This window comes from Ranitomeya variabilis, chromosome 2 (genome assembly GCF_051348905.1).
Source record: "Ranitomeya variabilis isolate aRanVar5 chromosome 2, aRanVar5.hap1, whole genome shotgun sequence".
NCBI lineage: Eukaryota > Metazoa > Chordata > Amphibia > Anura > Dendrobatidae > Ranitomeya > Ranitomeya variabilis.
The window spans coordinates 1,056,453,973-1,056,473,406 of record NC_135233.1 but is presented as its reverse complement, the minus strand read 5'-3'; the positions used below and the strand labels follow the sequence as shown (position 1 = coordinate 1,056,473,406).

The following is a 19,434-nucleotide window of genomic DNA, read 5'->3' as shown; positions in this document are numbered from 1 at the left end:
AGGGGGGGTCAGCTTATACTCGGGTCGGCTTATACTCGAGTATATACGGTAATAACAATTAATCACTTCCTATAATCATCAACAAGCCTCTTACGCCTCTCAACTGGAATTTTGGACCACTTCTCTCTTGCAAACTGCTCCAGGTCTCTCATATTTGAAGGGCGCCTTCTCCCAACAGCAATTTTAAGATCTCTCCACAGGTGATCAACGGGATTAAGATCCGGACTCATTGCTGCCACTTCAGAACTCTCCAGCGCTTTGTTTCCGTCCGTTTCTGGGGGCTTCTTGAAGTATGTCTGGGGTCATTGTCCTGCTGGAAGACCCATGACCTAGGACACAAACCCAACTTTCTGACCCCAGGCATTACATTGTGACCCAAAATATATACAAGTGCTTCTCAAAAAATGTGAATATCATCAAAAAGTTAATTTATTTCAGTTCTTCAATACAAAAAGTGAAACTGATATATAGAGTCATTACACACAGAGGGATCTATTTCAAGTGTTTATTTCTGTTAATGTTGATGATTATGGCTTACAGCCAATGAAAACCCAAAAGTCATTATCTCAGTAAATTAGAATACTAAAGTGCAGAGAAGCAGAGTAGGTCTTAAAAACGGGGATCACCACACACATGAATGTAGCAAAATTGAACACAGCTTTATTTTAGAATAAACAAACATGAGGCAAAGCACAAACATTTAAAACCATTTAAAAAAGGGAGTACGTAACAACCCTATACACAAACAGCCCCTAATAAGGCTAAAGCCCGCACGTAACTTAAAGGTGTAATATAAACATGGCCAACAGTGAAATGCCTATATAGACAGCATGACCATCATGTGGATTTGGTAGGTATAAGTAGCCCACGTACCTGTAGAGATAACATTCCAATAGCTAGTTCCAAGCAGCGTAATAGCACACAGCAATTATAATATGAGAAGCTGTAAATGGAGCACCAAAGTACAGTACTAGATAATATAATGAACTGTAACTGGAGCACCAAAGTACCACACTAGGTAAACGGACAGGACTGATAATGCCACCATATAGAGCACATGATATTGTCAAATGCACACCCAAAAATGGTTTTAAATGTTTGTGCTTTGCCTCATGTTTGTGTATTCTAAAATAAAGCTGTGTTCAATTTTGCTACATTCATGTGTGTGGTGATCCCCGTTTTTAAGACCTACTCTGCTTCTCTGCACTTTAGTATTGATCCTTCCATAGGTCTTGGTGTGAATCCCACTGACCGTGGTGCCCCCATATCTCTATAACTAAATTAGAATACTTTATAACACCAGCTTGAAAAATAATTTTAACACCCGAAATGTTGGCCTACTGAAATGTATGTTCAGTAAATGCACTCAATACTTGGTCGGGGCTCCTGTTCAATGAATTACTGCATAAATGCGGCGTGGCATGGAGGCGATCAGCCTGTGGCACTGCTGAGGGGTTATGGAAGCCCAGGTTGCTTTGATAGCAGCCTTCAGCTCGTCTGCATTGTTGGGTCTGGTGTCTCATCTTCCTCGAATACAGCCAAAAATATTCTCCCTCATACAGGCCTGACGAAGCCTCCTTTCTGGGGCGACACGCGTTGGGTCCTCCTTCCACATGCACTAATAACTGGGTTATACACGTCCATGGTATTGTATAGTATGGATACACATGGGGGCTTATGTTGGTTTACTTACCTGTAGGCCGTATTCAGTGACACGAGTGAGGCCACTCGCCTCTGTGTATGCCTAAGTGAGGGACATGCCTGTATGAGGGAGAATATTTTTGGCTGTATTCGTGGTTGAACCTTTTGGTGATAACGGTGTTCATGTTACAGGGTTATAGGTTCGTCCTTCACTTTGTCCACCTTGTATACATAATTGTGGGCCTACTTTATTGTATCATCAAGTGTATGCACAGTGGTGTCCATATAGGTATTTTTTCTATTGGGCATTGCCCTATTTGCCTTAGCGCAGGTGTAGGCCTTATTAGGGGCTATGTATCTAAGGAACAAGTGTGTTGCTTTTTTAATTGTTTTTAACTGTCAGTTTTCTGTATTGCTTGTTTCATGTGTATTGCAGTGTAATAAAAATGCTTCTACTATTTGCTAAATCCAGTGTGTGGTGATCCCCATTTATACGACCTTCGCTTTTCTCTTTGCTGTTTTTGATATACATGTTTGGAGGTCAGGGTGATCCCACTATATAACCCGTGGTGCCCCCTTCATATTTATCTTCTAACTTTCCATTAATATGCTTGGATACAGCACTCTGTGAACAGCCAGCTTCTTTAGCAATGACCTTTTGTGGCTTCCCCTCCTTGCGGAGTGTGTCAATGACTGCCTTCTGGACATCTGTCCTCAGCAGTCTTCCCCATGATTGTGGAGCCTACTGAAACAGACTAAGGGACCTTTATAAATGCTTAGGAAGCCTTTGTAGGTGTTTTTGTTAATTCTAATTTACCGTACTGAGATAATGACTTTAGGGTTTTCATTGGCGGTAAGCCATAATCATCAACGTTAACAGAAATAAACACGTAAAATAGATCACTCTGTTGAAAATGGCTCTATATAATATATGAGGTTCACTTTTTGTATTGATGAACTGAAATAAATTAACTATTTGATGATATTCTAATTTTGCGATTAGCACTTATAAGTGTTAGGGGCTTTATTTTCACTCTCTATAATGTGACCTGCTGTCACTCTGTGTATTGTCTGTTATAGTCCCTGCTCTCTTGGATAGCAGCTACCTTGCACTATTTCTCATATCATGTAGTCATTATCATTTGTACTTCCGGTTTAAAATAAAAAGCGTTTTTATAATCATACTCATAGGGGTTTCTTGCTCCTTCTGTGTGCTATGCTGAACATGATGTAAAGTATCGATATACCATAAATGTCAGAAATAATTAAGAAAGACATTAATCAGTTTTAAATGTTTATTTATTTAGATAAATAAAAAATAGCATGGAAGGATGAAGACATGTTCCTGGAGGAGCCTTCTACTTTTGCAGGTGTAGTTGCTGGTCAGGAGGCCACAGGTAGATGGTACATGTCCTTCCACACAGGTACAGCATTGATGGTGGACGTGCTGTAGTGTCTTCAGGGCGCTAGATGTGGGGGGATTTCTGTCGTAGAGAGGTTATAGCTGCCATGCTGACAAGGTGCAAAAATGCAGTTTTCTCTGACAGCGCGAGCAGCCCTGGATAATCCACGCCGGCAGGATGATATCATCCGGCGGAAGATAGAACCTATGAGAAAAGATGTAAAAGTAATGTAAGGAATGGGGCTCCATATCAGAGGGTACTACTGTGGTGTCACTGAGACAGAACGGTAGAGGAATCTTCATACAGAGTTGCGGGATCATTGTCAGTCATCACACATGTGACAATCCCACCACTGACGTCAGTCATCATACATGTGACAATCCCACCACTGACGTCAGTCATCATACATGTGACAATCCCACCACTGACGTCAGTCATCATACATGTGACAATCCCACCACTGACGTCAGTCATCATACATGTGACAATCCCACCACTGACATCAGTCATCATACATGTGACAATCCCACCACTGACAGATAACATCTGCTCCACATGAATTCTTCTCACTGCTATCATACAACATGGGCCTTATTGTCACACTTACCTCGCCTTCTTTCCCCTTCTTCTACTTTCTCTGTTTTTTGTTGTTTTCTCAGTTTTAAAAATGATTTTCTTTTTCTCTGAACTGGAGATTCTAATGAAAAGGCAGAAAAAATATTGATTATAAAGTCATAGAAGATTAGCTTTGTATCTTTATAGCGTTATGCAAACTGATTAATATGCAGCTTTTCTGTGTGCCGCCATGTGGTGTCTCCCAAAGGAACCATGTCCCCTTACTATCACGACATTACTTGCACCAAGCCTCAGTGTTATTATATAATCAGTAGGATAAAACTAAAATATAACTTTAGAGTGGACCCATCACCGGAGCAAAGGTGTCTGAGATTCACTGTTTGTCAGTGCTTCCCTGAGTATTCTGATATTTTTCTTGTTAAAATCCGCCACACGGGTGTAGAGATATGGGCCTTTTTATTTAGTGCTAACTTTTATGGTCTTTACCATGGGGGCGTGGATCACAGCTTAATATCGCAGAGCAACCTGCAGACACGCCCCAGAGGAACCTGAGAGCACCGCCCTCTTGGTAAAGACCATAAAAAAGTCCATAACTCAAAACCAGAATACTCAGAGGAGCAACGAGAATAAAATAAGTATTGGAGCCTTCATGTGCTGATTCTCCTTATAATTTTGGATAAGAGGCTATGATAGGACGGCCTATAAATCTGTACATACCTGACAATGAGGGCGAGGAGGACTCGCTGTTTTTAGCACTGAAACACTGCTTGTCTCCATTAGTATTGGAAGAAGACGATTCTTTCTGCCTGTTTGGTAGAAGAAAGACAAGTAAATTACAAGTATAAACAATAAAAAAATGGAAGAACAACTGTCTGAAAGCCAATTGGGACAACATGGAGGGGATACCCTGCTCACACCGCCTTCTACCAGCAAGAATGGAGTCTAACTAGTAATATTGGCCTGTAATGAGCTGGAAATGAATGGCTGGTTATAATGATCAGCTGTTACTGCAGAGTTACCACAAGTCAGACCCACAAACATCAGCAATCACGGGGTGGTGGATGCTGGATTTAGATTTTTGTCTTGTATTTGGTTCTGAACATATATCAGAACTAAATCTCATAATAATAATAATCTACTCACATGTCTGAGTGTTTCTTGTTGTTGTCTGAGGAAAGCCCTGGAGCTGACATAGGCTCTTCATTGTCTCCAATAGTTTTGGAAGGGGAAGATTCCTTCTGCCTTTTTAATAGAAGAAAGACAAGTAAATTACAAATAAAATCAATACAAAAGGGAAGAACACCTGTCTGTAAGGCCAATTTGGACAACATGGAGGAGATACCCTTCTGAGGACCCCAACTAGTAATATTGGCCTGTAATGAGCTGACAAAATGACCAGCTCTTATTGCAGAGTTTACACAAGCCAGACATTTGTGTTACTCGTGTCTTGTATTTAGTTGTGTACATATATCAGAACTAAATCTCACAATAATAATCTACTCACATGTCTGAGTGGTTTTCACGGTTCTCTTGGGAACACTGTGGAGGTGAAGAAGGCTCTACATTGGTCATCATCCCGCTATTGGTGATATGTAGCTAAAACACAGAGAGAAATATAAAATTTATATATTTTTGAGCTTTTCTCTAATTATAGGTGTTAGATATTTTATTGGCTACATACTTACTTTAGAAAACCTTTGATAAGATGATACAAAGTTTTTCATTTCTGGCCAGTCATTGTCCTCAGTTGTGTCCCCCTCATCTGAATTCATATGTTTGTGTCTGCTACGACCAGCTACAAAGTACAAGTGTTATCAGAAATTATTAGTATAAGACCTAGTCAGACTGTCATCATGTTATCACTAATATTGATGTGAACTGACTTTCACATAAAATGAAAGACAGGACACACAGCAGTTTTTTGTAGATGACGGCTCATTTTACTTACTGTTAAAGTAGCGGGTGTCCTCATCTGACTTTAGATCAGGCACAAACATGGGTTTCTGACTTAGAAGTTTGTTGAAGTCCAAAACACGTAGAAATGGATGAACTTTGATCTCATTTGCTCCTTCTGGAAAAGGAAGACAAGAAAGAAATTGATACAGTCACTGTCAGAGAAACTGCTCCGTATTTGTACAGTTTATGTTAACATGAACTGAAGAGGTAACAGAGCCAACATGAAGGAAATGTACTAAAAGTCATAGCATGAAGAATGGAGAATAGACAAGTAGGTAGAATACAAAACCTCAGTGCTGAACCTCATGGACATGACCATTTGTCTGGTCACAGAAGTGTAATAAGTCATAATACTATTTTAATATTACCTGTCCCAAGTCTATATGCTGGATTCTTCCTGAGTAGCTCAGTGATCAGGTGACGAGCATAGGGTGGAGCAGAGTACTTATGATGTTTCCAAATTATGTCATCTGTTATATAAAAAGCAAAGATTACAGGAAATAAAATCTCTTAATTTATTTTCATTTAAAAAATTCCTTATTAAAGCTAGAAACTAAATCACAGAACCAATGAAGCCAAATAACACTCAGATTATTTTACTTACCCTCAAGGATACTGCGTAATATCTCTCTTTTGGAAGCCCCTCGAAATGGTGTAATTGCAAAGAAAAAATTATACAGGATGATCCCTACTGACCACCAGTCAACAGGCCTTCCATAGCCTTTCCTTAGGATAACTTCTGGGGCCTTGTAGTTAGGGGTGCCAAAAGCCTGGAAGCCAACAGAAGAATGAGATGATGATCAATAAACATTATTGCGATAAATAACATCAATGTTAACGTTTTATAGAGAAATTATCAGAGAAAGAGATGAGATCTGTAAAGTACAAGATCTTGTCAGTAAAGCCAACCTCGCCATCAAGGAACTCATGGGTGATATCCTCAGTTGGGGCCTTGTAGATGTCTGATGTCGGTCTCATGAGGCCGAGTTTTGAAAGCCCAAAATCGGTGACCTTAATATGTCCTGTTGATGTTATCAGGATACTGTGAAAGAAAAGATGGTGTCAGCCCCAAGTAATAACCCATAGACTGTATAACAAACTCTAACTTTCTTCCCCTTTATTATACTACAGGGGGCACTTACTTGTCAGGCTTCAGGTCTCTGTGCACCACACCAAAGCTGTGCAGATATTCCACAGCAAGAACGGTTTCCGCAATGTACAGTCGAGCCAAGGGGACTGGTAAAGGACCCCTGTGCTTTATAAGACTGCCACAGTCTCCTCCTGCGGGATAAAGCAAATATAACAGGTTAGGGTTTGTTACAGTGTAAATTACACATGATGAGGGTGAATGGGAGATAAGCGGAGACATTGGGACAGCATGGCCTATATAGAGATATACTGTGTGATGTAGAGCATATACTGTATACTACACAGTGACCCTATACAAAGAGACCGCGCCGGGTCTCATCTACAAGCCTCTCATTTACTTCTCTGTGAAGTTCTCATCTATAAAAACTGTTTATGAGACAGATCTTCCTTTTCTCCATAGTGGAAGTTGCTGCCGTGCTCAGTGATGACATACAGGGAGACTTCCAGAGAGATCAATGGTTTTTCAGTCTTCTTGGTAACAGATAACGTGTAGTAAATGCAGAGTGGACATGTAACCGTCCATGTGGGCACATTATGGGCATATATAGATGCTAGGATTCAGCAGACGTGGGCTGGATATAGATACTACGGAAGTTTCATACCTGGTACATACTCCATGACCATACACAGATGAAGTTTAGTAGGAAAGGAGCAGAACATGGAGGCCACAAAGGGACAATCGGCGAATGTTAAGATGTCCCTCTCCAGAAAGGCCAATTCAAGCGCCTTTATTTTTTTCAGGTTCTCCTTGTCAATTTTCTTCACAGCACATATCTGGTCTGTGTCTTTATGGCGAACTAAGTGGACAGCCCTGGAGAGGAAGAAAATCCATGATTTATTGTGAATTCTTACTAACAGTCTGTCTGTAGACCTCATTAAGTGATCTCCTGTACTAATGGTTAATACTAGATGTTCGGCCATCACTAGAAATTTAGAAATACATAAAATAACACTCCATAAATGATCACCTATGGGGGTCCTAATCCACACCACATCCTAACTGACCTGGATAGTGACGGACAGATGTGGACAGTGATGTGGACTCATCATTTCTCTATGGGAACATTGCACGGGCAGGACACAGAGACATAGGCATCGTTATAAGGAGCCCTGAGAAATAAATATTATACCAAAGTAAAGCTCACCCAAAGGCTCCACTGCTGATCAGTTTGATGGGTTTATAGTCGCTCTTACAAGGATTTCTCTCCGGGTTCAATGATCCGATCAAGGCCTAAAAAGGAATAAAAAACGACTTTAGGACATAGAACGTGCAGAAAGATAAAAGCTCAAGATGCAGGAACGTCTCCTTCTATATCACATCCCCGCTGATTACACTGCAGCAGAAGTAGGGACGTGATATAAGCCGGACCCTCCACAGACCCTATTATAGGAGATATCCCCCATACACATAAATCATTACTGCCGGGGGGGGGGGATAAGCAGGGCCGGCGTCAGCACCTGGCGCACCCAGGCAAGTGCCAGGGCCCTGAGCAGGCTGGGGACCCACTCGCCATCGGGGACACTGGCGCGCTATAGTGCCGGCCCCCGCAAGTGGACCCCCGCCTGATCCGGTCCCCGGCACTATGTTGCAATACTTACCTCTCCCATTTCCAGCACTGCAGCGTCTTCCATCCTCTGACTGTGACGTTCAGATCAGAGGGCGCGATGATGTCACCAGTGCGCGCCCTCTGCCTGAGCAGTCACAGCACAGAGAGCAGGAAGACGCTGAGGAGTCCAGAGCAGAGCAGCATCAAGCAACGAGAGGTGAGTATTTCATTTTTATTTTTTTTTAATATTTGGAGCAATATACGGGGACCATCAGAAGGGGCTCATATATGGAGCATTATATGGGGCTAATTCTATATGGAGTATCTTATGGGGCCAATAATATAGGGAGCATATTATGAAGCCAATTCTATAGGGAGCATTATATGGGGCCAATTTAATATGGAGCATCTTATGGGGCCAATTTAATATGGAGCAGTATATGGGGCCAATAATATATGAAGCATCTTATGGGACTAATTATACATGGAGCATTTTATATGGCCATTTATATATGGAGCATTATATGGGGCCCATTATACATGGAGCATCTTATGGGGACAATTATTTTTGGAGCATTATATGGGACCCATTCTGTAAGGAGCATTATATGGGGCTCATTCTGTATGGAGCAATATATGGGACTCAGTATACTGTATGGGGCCGATCATATACTGTATGGAGCATTATATGAGGCCCATTATATATGGAGCAATAGATGGGGCCCATCATATACTGTATGGAGAATTATATGTGGCTCACTATACTGTATGGAGCATTATATGGGGTCAATTCCGTATGGAGCAATATATGCGGCTCATTCTGTATGGAGCACTCTGTGGTGCCCATTATACTGTATGGAGCTTTATATAAGGCTCATTATTCTGTGTGGAGCATAATATTGGGCTCATTATTCTGTTTGAAGCAATATATGGGGCTCATTATTCTGTATAGAGGACTATGTGGTGCCAATTATACTGTATGGAGCACTATATGGGGCCATTATACTGTATGGGGCAATATATGGGACTCATTATTCTGTTTGGAGCAATATATGGGGCTCATTATTCTGTGTAGAGGACTATACTGTCTGGTTTCTGAGCTAATGTAGAATGCACAATAGATTTCACTCATGTAATGTAAGAAGTACAGTATGTGAAATCTTTGGCATTGTACTATTACTATATTTCTCTGCTGTATCCGTGCATTCTGAATTGTGGTATGTGTTAAAGGGGCCCACTGGGACTCTTTCGCCAGGGCCCATGAAAACCTGGAGCCGACCCTGGGGATAAGGGGCATCACACAGAGAAGGCAGGAATAATAATGTCATCATCACACATGATAGGTCCGATCTACATGGCGAACAGAGATATCCCATTATCATATGAGGTATAGTGTAGGACGTGTAATTCACACCCCGTCCTCTGATGATACAGACGTCCCTCTGATACTTACACTGGCAGATTCGTAGCTGATCTCTGGTGTCTCACATATTCCACTATCAGCATTTGCCGGCACAGTTATTTCTAAAGTAATGATAAAATAATGAAGAGACGTCATGTATTAGTCTATATCAGAACTTAATAACCAAAAAAAAAGAAAGCAAAAAGCCAAATATAAAAAATGTAACAAGTTTTATTTGATTAATTAGAATAATTTATGATAAAAGTATAACAACAGAATGTAAGACGTAGAGAACGCTTATCATACCCGATATCTGTATGTAAAATATGATCGGCTTACCTTCTGTCAGATCAGAGTTTAGCCCCGGCTCACTGGTATCGGGGTCAGCAATATTTAGGTTTTGCCCCTCTTTGGAGTCACCGTCTGATGTTTCCTGATGGATGAAATATATACAATTAATATAACATTTCTCAAACACTAAATTACGGTATAAATAAAGCAGGAAGGACTAAACCTGGATTTATTTGATAATTTCAGTATAGGACGGACTATTCACGGCCGCTCCCCCCAGTAAATCCACATTAATATAACGGATTTATATCTACAACTGTTCTCTAATAACTTCTATCAGAACTGCAGCATTTACCAGGAGGAAGATTGTGATGATCGAGCGAGAAAGAGGAAGAAATACAAACTCTGCACCGCTGAGTACAGGCTGTCATCACAGAGGATGGAGCCGCATAGACAGGCCGCCATACAGTATCCTGTGTCTGACCGGTGCGGACAAGGAGGCCTCTACCATCATAAATCTGAGCTCCTGCTATATGACTGGTGATCTGGAGAAGATCAGACAACAAGGACATGAGATGTAGAAGGTGATGGATCCTTACCAGGCGCTCCAGTGAGTAGGCCGGATACTCCAGTACAAGCAGGACATTTTGGGCCAGTTGTTTAAAAAAGGACAATTCTCCACTTTGGGATTTTTCTTCAGCCTATAGAGATGAGAAAAAACAAGAAATGAAAATCATGAGAAAAAGTTCAGAATGGAGGAGGCCATTTATGTCACCATGTTTCTCTACAAGTGCTACATGACAGCTGGCGAGGGAACCGGTCGCCTGTAAACCTTTACATCTCCACGTCCTCCCGCCATACTCAACGTATGGAAATAAGACACATGGCTGGAATTCTTTTCCCTTGTTTCAATACAATGTATGGTAAATAGGATGGAGCCATTGAAAGCTGCAATTCAGCCCGCAATAAACAAGTCCTTGTCAATGGAGAGATAATAAAGTTATGGCTATTGAAAGAAAGTGAGCTAAATAATTCTGTGGTCCATAAAGGATTAACCCATCCAATTCCCCCTCCCCCAGCGTCCACAACCTTCCCAACTCTAATTCTAAGAACCCTTTAGACCCCCCTATGCCTTGTCATGTAGCCTGTGCCCTATTTACGCTCCTCGGATATTCTATCTGAGTATTTGGTGCAGGATAAACTTATATTTCATTATTATTATTGTGAAATGATTTTTGCAGATCGTCTGCTACTTGCCTGTTGTACTAATGTCCAGATGTTTTGTTGTAAATGCTCAAGATATTCTTGGCTTATTCGACCTTGTTGGTATTTGGTCAGGCAGTCTCTCACTAGCTTCATAACCAGCCGGTAAGTGAAGCTGAGGACGCCATCGGGCAGTGGTAGCACAATGTCAGGGGCATAGGTGGTAAGGATGCCCTGGAGTAGTGCTAACACCTGAAGTCTGTCTGGAGGAATCCCAGACATTTCAAGCAAATCAATCAAAGCGCAGTTAGTAAATGACTAGCTAAGTAGCTTATCACACCAACAGCAATGACACCGGAATGTCAAAGTGACAACAGCAGGGAAAACACCGGGATAAGTAGTGATGGTTAATTGTGATGTCATAACGGAATCTCGTGTTCTTTTCTTAAAGCGGAATCTTCCCATCTTACCTTATAAGGAAGTTGTTTGCAACCCTTAAGGAGGCAACAATCTAAGCGGAGCATCAGTACCAGAAGCGGGCATGGAGGAAAGCGCTATGGGGGCTCTACTCCTCTGATTAGTTAGGGGATTTTTTTATATTGGAAGATAAATTATTCTATATCTGTTATACACAGTAAAAATTATAGTGTTTTGTATCAATAAAAAAGTCAGATTCTGGTGATAAAAGAAGTATCTTTACTGTGGAAACACCTTCATCCAGCCCTGGCATATGAAGCACACAGGCCCATGTTACTCTCCCACACGCACTTCCAAAGATGGGGGGAATCTAATGCAAATATGACCCTGCAGACCATTGGAGAAAATCAAAAGGTACTACTAACAATAATCTCAATATATGAGGGTGGCCATAAAGGTCTTTTTAAAATATTAATAATGCCTCCTTATAATATTAATAGTGTCCCTCGGGGTCTTATTATCTCCTTATAATATTAACCCCTTGACGACCGCCGATACGCCTTTTAATGGCTGTGGTTAAGGGGGCCTTATATCTCAGCACTGCTTTTAAATGGTCTACAGAAATAAGGGTATAGCTCTGCCAGACGGCGGCAATTCCTGCGGTTGTCATCTGCATATGACATCTAACCCTGCAGTATTGGACCCTATAATAATAATCTTTATATATAGCGCTAACATATTCCACAGCGCTTTACAGTTTTGCACACATTATCATCACTGGGACATTGGGGCTCACAATCTAGATTCCCTATCAGTATGTCTTTGGAATGTGGGAGGAAACCGGAGAACCCGACGAAAACACGGGGAGAACATACAAACTCCTTGCAGATTTTGTCCTTGGTGGGATTAGAACCCAGGACTCCAGCGCTGCAAGGCTGCAGTGCTAACCACTGAGCCACCATACTGCCCACTACCAGTTTTGTGACCGGTTGGGGCTGATTAACCCCTTAAATACCACTGTCAATCATGACAGCGGTGTTTAAGTTGTTGCAACGGCGTCACCTGACCCCCTTAGTAACCATCGGACCTCTGCGATGAGAGCCGCGGGTCACGATGCTTACCATGGAACCCCAAGGTCATGTGATGACCCCAGGGTAAGGTGGCCTCTGAGATCCAGCCATAATGACTCACTGACTGCTCTCCTGCACTGCTTTATATGAGTACAGCAGTCTATGAGACCAGTGATCAAAATAAAAATTATACATGTTCCACAGTGAAAAAGTGTAAAAAAGTGAAAAAAATGCAGCGTAAAACAAAAAAAGTACACATAATTGGTATCACCGCATTAGTAAAAATCTGCTCTATAAAACTGGCATGTTAATTATTCAGTTTGGTGAAAGACGTAAAAAAACAAAATTAAAAACCACCCCAAAAATGTCACTGTTTCATCATAGCGACTCACACAAAAGTGAATAAAAAGTGATCAAAAAGTCATATGTAAAATAAATTGTATGAATGAAAGCTCCAAATCGTCCTGCAAAATACAAGCCCTTATATGGCTCATTCTGCAGAAAAAATAAAAAAGTTACAGCTCTAAGAATATGACAATGCAAAAAGAAACTAATTTTGCTAAAACATTGTTTTCAGTCTGTAAAATAGAAAGCATAAAAAAAAAACAAAATAAATCTGGTATCTCTGTAATTGTACTGATCCGACGAACAAATTGTTTTTATCATTTTTATGGCACGGTGAACGGTGCAATAAATAAGAATTAAAAACAATAACTGAATTGCTGTTTTTTGCTCATTCTCTATTTTAAAAATCTGAATAAGAAGTGATAAAAAAATATTATGTACCCCAAAATGGAACCAAAAAAATCTGCAACTCATCTTGCAAAAAATAAGCCCTCAGACAGCTCTGTTCACCAAAAACAAAAAAGTTACATCTCTCAGAATATGGCAACAAAAAAAAAGACTTTTTTATATTTTTACTGTGTGATAGCAGCAAAACCTAAAAAAAAAATTATAAATCTGTAATCGCACCAACCCAAAGAATAAATCACTTATTCCGTATGCTGAGCCGCGCAAACGTAAAAATAAGGACTATTCTTGTAATACTATTTATTCATTCTACCACCCAAAAATCGGAATAAAGCTCGGCTCACATTTATCCTGCGCTCTCCGCTGAACGCTTACTTCGGGATTACGGTGTAAATTCCCCAAAACTGCAATTCAGACGAAACCCCAGACCTAACTACTCAATTATGAGGCAGACGGAATGACTTTGGACTAGTCTCTGTTCTGGTGGTGTCCCATCATTTTAGGAGTCTTTTTAGCATACAAGTGTGGGCGACCACAGATCTGTGCACAGCTGAAAAGATGGATACCATTAGCGCAGACCCCAAACAGAGTAGAAAGTGTCTCCATCTGCCTCATTATGGTGGGTGTTTCCGTTGGGGGTTTCGTTTGAGTCACATTTTTTGTGAGATTTCCACGGTAACCCCTAAGGTAAGTTGTAATGCACAGTGTAGGAAAGACTAAGGGTACCGTCACACATTGAAATTTTCATCGCCGCGACGGCACGATTCGTGACGTCGCAGCGTCGTATAATCATCGCTCCAGCGTCGTAGACTGCGGTCACACGTTGCAATCACGGCGCTGGAGCGATGCCGAAGTCCCCGGGTAACCAGGGTAAACATCGGGTAACTAAGCGCAGGGCCGCGCTTAGTAACCCGATGTTTACCCTGGTTACCAGCGTAAACGTAAAAAAACAAACCGTACATACTCACCCGTCGGTGTCCTTCAGGTCCCTTGCCGTCTGCTTCCTGCTCTGAGTGCAGCCGTACAGTGAGAGCAGATCACAGCACCGCTGCGCTCTGCTCTCACTTTCCGGCCGGCACTCAGAGCAGGAAGCAGACGGCAAGGGACCTGAAGGACACCGACGGGTGAGTATGTACGGTTTGTTTTTTTACGTTTACGCTGGTAACCAGGGTAAACATCGGGTTACTAAGCGCGGCCCTGCGCTTAGTTACCCGATGTTTACCCTGGTTACAAGCGAAGACATCGCTGGATCGCTGTCACACACAACGATCCAGCAATGTCAGCGGGTGATCAAGCGACGAAAGAAAGTTCCAAACGATCTGCTACGACGTACGATTCTCAGCAGGGTGTCTGATCGCAGTAGCGTGTCAGACACAGCGATATCGTAACGATATCGCTAGAACGTCACGAATCGTAACGTCGTAGCGATGGAAATTTCAATGTGTGACAGTACCCTAAGAGCAACATGAAGGGATGAGGGGAAGGGAGCCCAACACTAAGGAAGGGGGGAGTGGAGACCCCTAGACAAATCTAAAGTCACTGTCTGCCCTAAACGTCCCTATATAGGTTCTGCACCTATTGCCGATCAGGAATGACGGGGTGTGCAATAGTTAATCCCCACTTCTACTAAAGACAGCTGGGATAGACAAACAAAGGGAACACTTACCTTGAGTAGACACAGAGATGTAACACAGACATCCTCCAAACACCAAGTAGGTCTGTCATTGGAACTGTAGGGGGTTCCGACGTTACTGGTAGAACAATGTCTCTGGAAAAGTGACATGTTCCCATCCCCTCAAGTAAAATCCAGTGAATTCTGCGCTCCCAAATGAGAATTCCCCTTCTGATCCCAACTGTGCCTAAACTAGAGTAAGAGGCCACATGTTTGACATTATCGTGTGGGGAGAAAGCACCTAATAATTTACGCAGTGTGTGTCACCAGAAGCACAAGGTGGGTACAATGTATGGGGGCGCTACAATATATGGGGGCACTACACTGTATGGGAACACAATGTATAGGTACTAGACGGTCAGATTTGCAATTCTCCAGAAAAAAAGCATAGCGTGGATGTTACAAAATAATCACTGCAGTCCTAGATGAATTCACTGAGAGATGCAGTTTCTATAATGGGGTCACTTTTGGGGGCTTCCTGCTGTTTTGGCACCTTAGGGGCATCTAACCGTTGTCTACCTGACAAATTTGCAGCAAATACAAAAATTACCCTAAAATGTCACATTTCCACCTCAATGTTATAAAATTCTGTGTGCTTTGGCATGTCAGGGGCTCTTCAAATTCGACATGGCATTCACAACCTATCCCAGGCAAATAGCGCTCTTTACTTTCCTAGCCCTGACATGTGCCCAAGCGGAAGTTTTTGACAAGATATGGCTTACAAATTATGGAGTCCGTTTTCTCCTATTATCTATTGTGAAAATTGCAAATTTGGGGCTAAAACTAAATTTTTGTGAAAAAAATGAAAATTTTTAATATGACGACCTAATGTTATAAATTTCATCAAAGTCTGCATTCCAAAACGTCACTCCTTCCTTTCCAAGCCCTGCTGTGTACCCAAACTGTGGATTTCCACCACATATGAGGTATCGACGTACTCAGAAGAAATTGAAGAACAAATTTTGGGGTCCATTTTATCCTGTTACCCTTGTGTAAATAAAAAATTGGAGCCAAAAGTACATTTTTGTGGGTAAAATGTGATTTTTTTATTTTCAAAGCTCTACGTTATAAACTTCTGTGAAGCACATCCGTTAATGGGGTCATTTGTGGGGGTTTCCACTGTTTCGGCACAGCATGAGCTCTCAAAAACACGCTGTGATATCCGTTCCCGATTCCAGCCATTTTTGTGTTCCTAAAGTCAAAAGCGCTCCTTCCCTTCTGAAACCTGCCGTGCGCCCAAACAGTAGAATTCTCCCACAAATGAGGCATCAACTACTCAGGAGAAATTACACAACACATTTTAGGGTCCATTTTCTTCTGTTACCTTTTTGAAAATAACACGTTTGGGGCTAAATAATATTTTTGTGACAAAAAGTTAAATGTTCATTTTTTCCTTCCACATTGCTTTAGTTCCTGTGAAGCACCTCAAGTTGATAAACTTCTTGAATGTGATTTTGAGCACTCTAAGAGTGAAGATTTAAGAATGGTGTCACTTCGGGGTATTTTCTGTTATATAGGCCCCCAAAACCATTTCAAATGTGAGGTGGTTCCTAAAAAAAAAATGGTTTTGTAAATTTTGTTAGAAAAATGAGAACTCGCTGGCGTCCTAACAAAAAAATGATGTTTCCAAAATTGTGCTGATGTAAAGTAGCATGCGGTAAATGTTATTTATTAACTATTTTGTGTAACATAACTTTCTGATTTAAAGGGAACCTGTCACCCTGTTTTTTCGGTATGAGATAAAAATACTGTTAAATAGGGCCTGAGCTGAGCATTACAATAGTGTAGTTTGTGTACCCCGATTCCCCACCTATGCTGCCGAAATACGTTACCAAAGTAGTCGTTTTCGCCTGTCAATCAGGCTGGTCTGGTCAAAAGGGCGTGTTGTCTTCCCCCAGATTTTGCGTAGTTTTCCGTTGGTGGCGTAGTGGTGTGCGCATGTCCAAGGTCCCGAATCCTCTGCCAGGGGATTTAAAAGAGCGCGCTGTTCGTTATTCATTGGTGATCGGTGGGCGCGGCCATCTTCCTTTGGCCGCGCGTGCGCAGAAGCGGCGCTCTGCTGGCCGCAGCGCTCTGCTGGCCGCGGCTTCAGGAAAATGGCCGCCGCGATATCCATCTGCGCATGCGCGGCATCCCGCGGCCATTTTCCTGAAGCCGCGGCCAGCAGAGCGTCGCGGCCAGCAGAGCGCCGCTTCTGCGCACGCGCGGCCAAAGGAAGATGGCCACGCCCACCGATCACCAATGAATAACGAACAGCGCGCTCTTTTAAATCCCCTGGCAGAGGATTCGGGACCTTGGACATGCGCACACCACTACGCCACCAACGGAAAACTACGCAAAATCTGGGGGAAGACACCACGCCCATCCGACCTGACCAGCCTGATTGACAGGCGAAAACGACTACTTTGGTAACGTATTTCGGCAGCATAGGTGGGGAATCGGGGTCCACAAACTACACTATTGTAATGCACAGCTCAGGCCCTATTTAACAGTATTTTTATCTCATACCGAAAAAACGGGGTGACAGGTTCCCTTTAAGGGCATAGAAATTGAAAGCTTTAAACTTGAGAAATTGTCGCCAAGTTTCCGATATTTTCCCAAATAAACAGTCATTTCGAACAAATTTTGCCACTATCGTGAAGTACAATGTCACGAGAAAGCCATCTCAGAATCGGTGGGATCCGTTGAAGGGTTCCAGAGTTATTACCACATAAATTGACAGTGGTCTGATTTAAAAAAATTTGGCCTGGTCAGTAAGGTCAAAATTGATTCAGTTACTAAGGGGTTAAAAGTAATCTGACAGGTGAATCCACTCTCCTAAACCATCTATATGGGCATGTAGGATCTTGGAATGTTGAATAAACTGATACTCTGACATCTGTGATTCAATGTGTTAATCCAGAGAAATACACATTTTTCTTAATATGTAAATGAGCCGTCAAGATCTATGGGCCGGACATAGATCTCCCTGAGAAATCTGTCTTCAGAGCTTATTTTCAATGAAAGAGTTACCAGTGTAAGACTGATTAGAGAGAGCAGACTGTCAGTCATTACATGTCTCACACTGATACTCTCTGGATGCAGATTGTCAGGGAGATCTATGTCCGGCCCATAGATCTTAACATCTCATTTACATATTTAGAAAAAAAAGTGGATTTCTCTGGATTAACACATTGAATCACGGATATCAGGGTATCAGTTTATTCAACTTTCTATGACCTGCATTTTTATGTAGACACCTTAGAAGAGATGATCCTACTGACAGATTCCCTTTAACCCCTTCCCGACATGCGCCTTACATGTACAGTGCATGTAGCGTCTCCCCCTTTGATGCGGGCTCCGGCGCTGAGCCCACATCTTTTCCTGCACATGTCATTTATTTCAGCAGCTGACATGTGCCCCTAACAGCCGCGGGTGGAATCGCCATCCCCCCACAGCTGTTAACCTGTTAAATGCCACTGTCAATCTCTGACAGGGTATTTAGTATGATCTGGTCTGAAGCGAGTAACTAATCCCGCCCATTGGGGCCCGTGTCACGGGTCTGCTGGTCGCTGATGGGTTGGCATGACAACCCAGGTTCTGCAGGAACTCAGGTTGTCATAGCCAGATAGCTATGAGCAGCGGACTGCGCTCGTAGGAAGTGCAGCCCTTTCTCTGTGCCACAAGTGATCAGATGATCGCAGCTTCTTCTATTAATGGAAGTGTAAAGTAAAAAAAAAATTTAAAAAAAAAATATTAAAAAATAATTTAAAAAAAGTTTAAATCACCCTTTATTCGCCCCATTCAAAATAAAACAATAATAAAAAAATACACATATTTGGTATTGGTGAGTACAGAATCGCCCGATCTATCAATATATAAAAATAATTAATTAATTAATTAATTAATTAATTAATTAATTAATTTTGGATTTTTATTTTCACCACTTATATAAAAAAGAACCTATACATGTTTGGTATGTACAAACTTGTAATGACCTGGGGAATCATAATGGCAGGTACATTTTAGCATTTGATGAACATGGTAAAAAAAAAAACTATTGTGGAATTGTCCTTTTTTTTCATGGCAGTTGGACATTTTTTCCCGTTTTCCAGTACATGATATGGTAAAATCAATAGTGTTGTTCAAAAGTCCAACTCGTCCCGCAAAAAACAAGCCCTCATATGGCTATATTGACGGAAAAATAAAAAATGTATGGCTCTGAGAAAAAGGGGAGCGAAAAACAGGAATGTAAAAATGAAAAATGGCCCTGAGGTGAAGGGGATAATAGTGTGTCTAGGTCCTCCTTATAATAATAGTGCCCATTGTGGGCTCTGATGATAGTGATAATAATAGTGACTGCCTGTTCTTTTTTATT

The 19,434-nt window shown here is 41.7% G+C and overlaps 1 protein-coding gene across 1 annotated transcript; it reads right to left on the bottom strand.

Moving 5' to 3' along the window:
- Positions 1-2,922: 2,922 nt before the first annotated feature.
- Positions 2,923-11,518, bottom strand: LOC143810184 (microtubule-associated serine/threonine-protein kinase 4-like). The gene is made up of 17 exons (XM_077293064.1): positions 11,223-11,518; positions 10,565-10,666; positions 10,014-10,107; positions 9,726-9,796; positions 7,871-7,956; positions 7,328-7,536; positions 6,719-6,857; positions 6,486-6,618; positions 6,181-6,346; positions 5,945-6,046; positions 5,569-5,691; positions 5,306-5,415; positions 5,125-5,216; positions 4,764-4,862; positions 4,338-4,426; positions 3,652-3,741; positions 2,923-3,248 (listed from the first exon to the last, which is right to left on the bottom strand). The coding sequence occupies exons 1-17, from the start codon at positions 11,448-11,450 to the stop codon at positions 3,100-3,102; spliced, it is 2,082 nt and encodes a 693-aa protein (XP_077149179.1). The 5' UTR covers positions 11,451-11,518; the 3' UTR covers positions 2,923-3,099.
- Between the last annotated feature and the right edge of the window lie 7,916 nt (positions 11,519-19,434).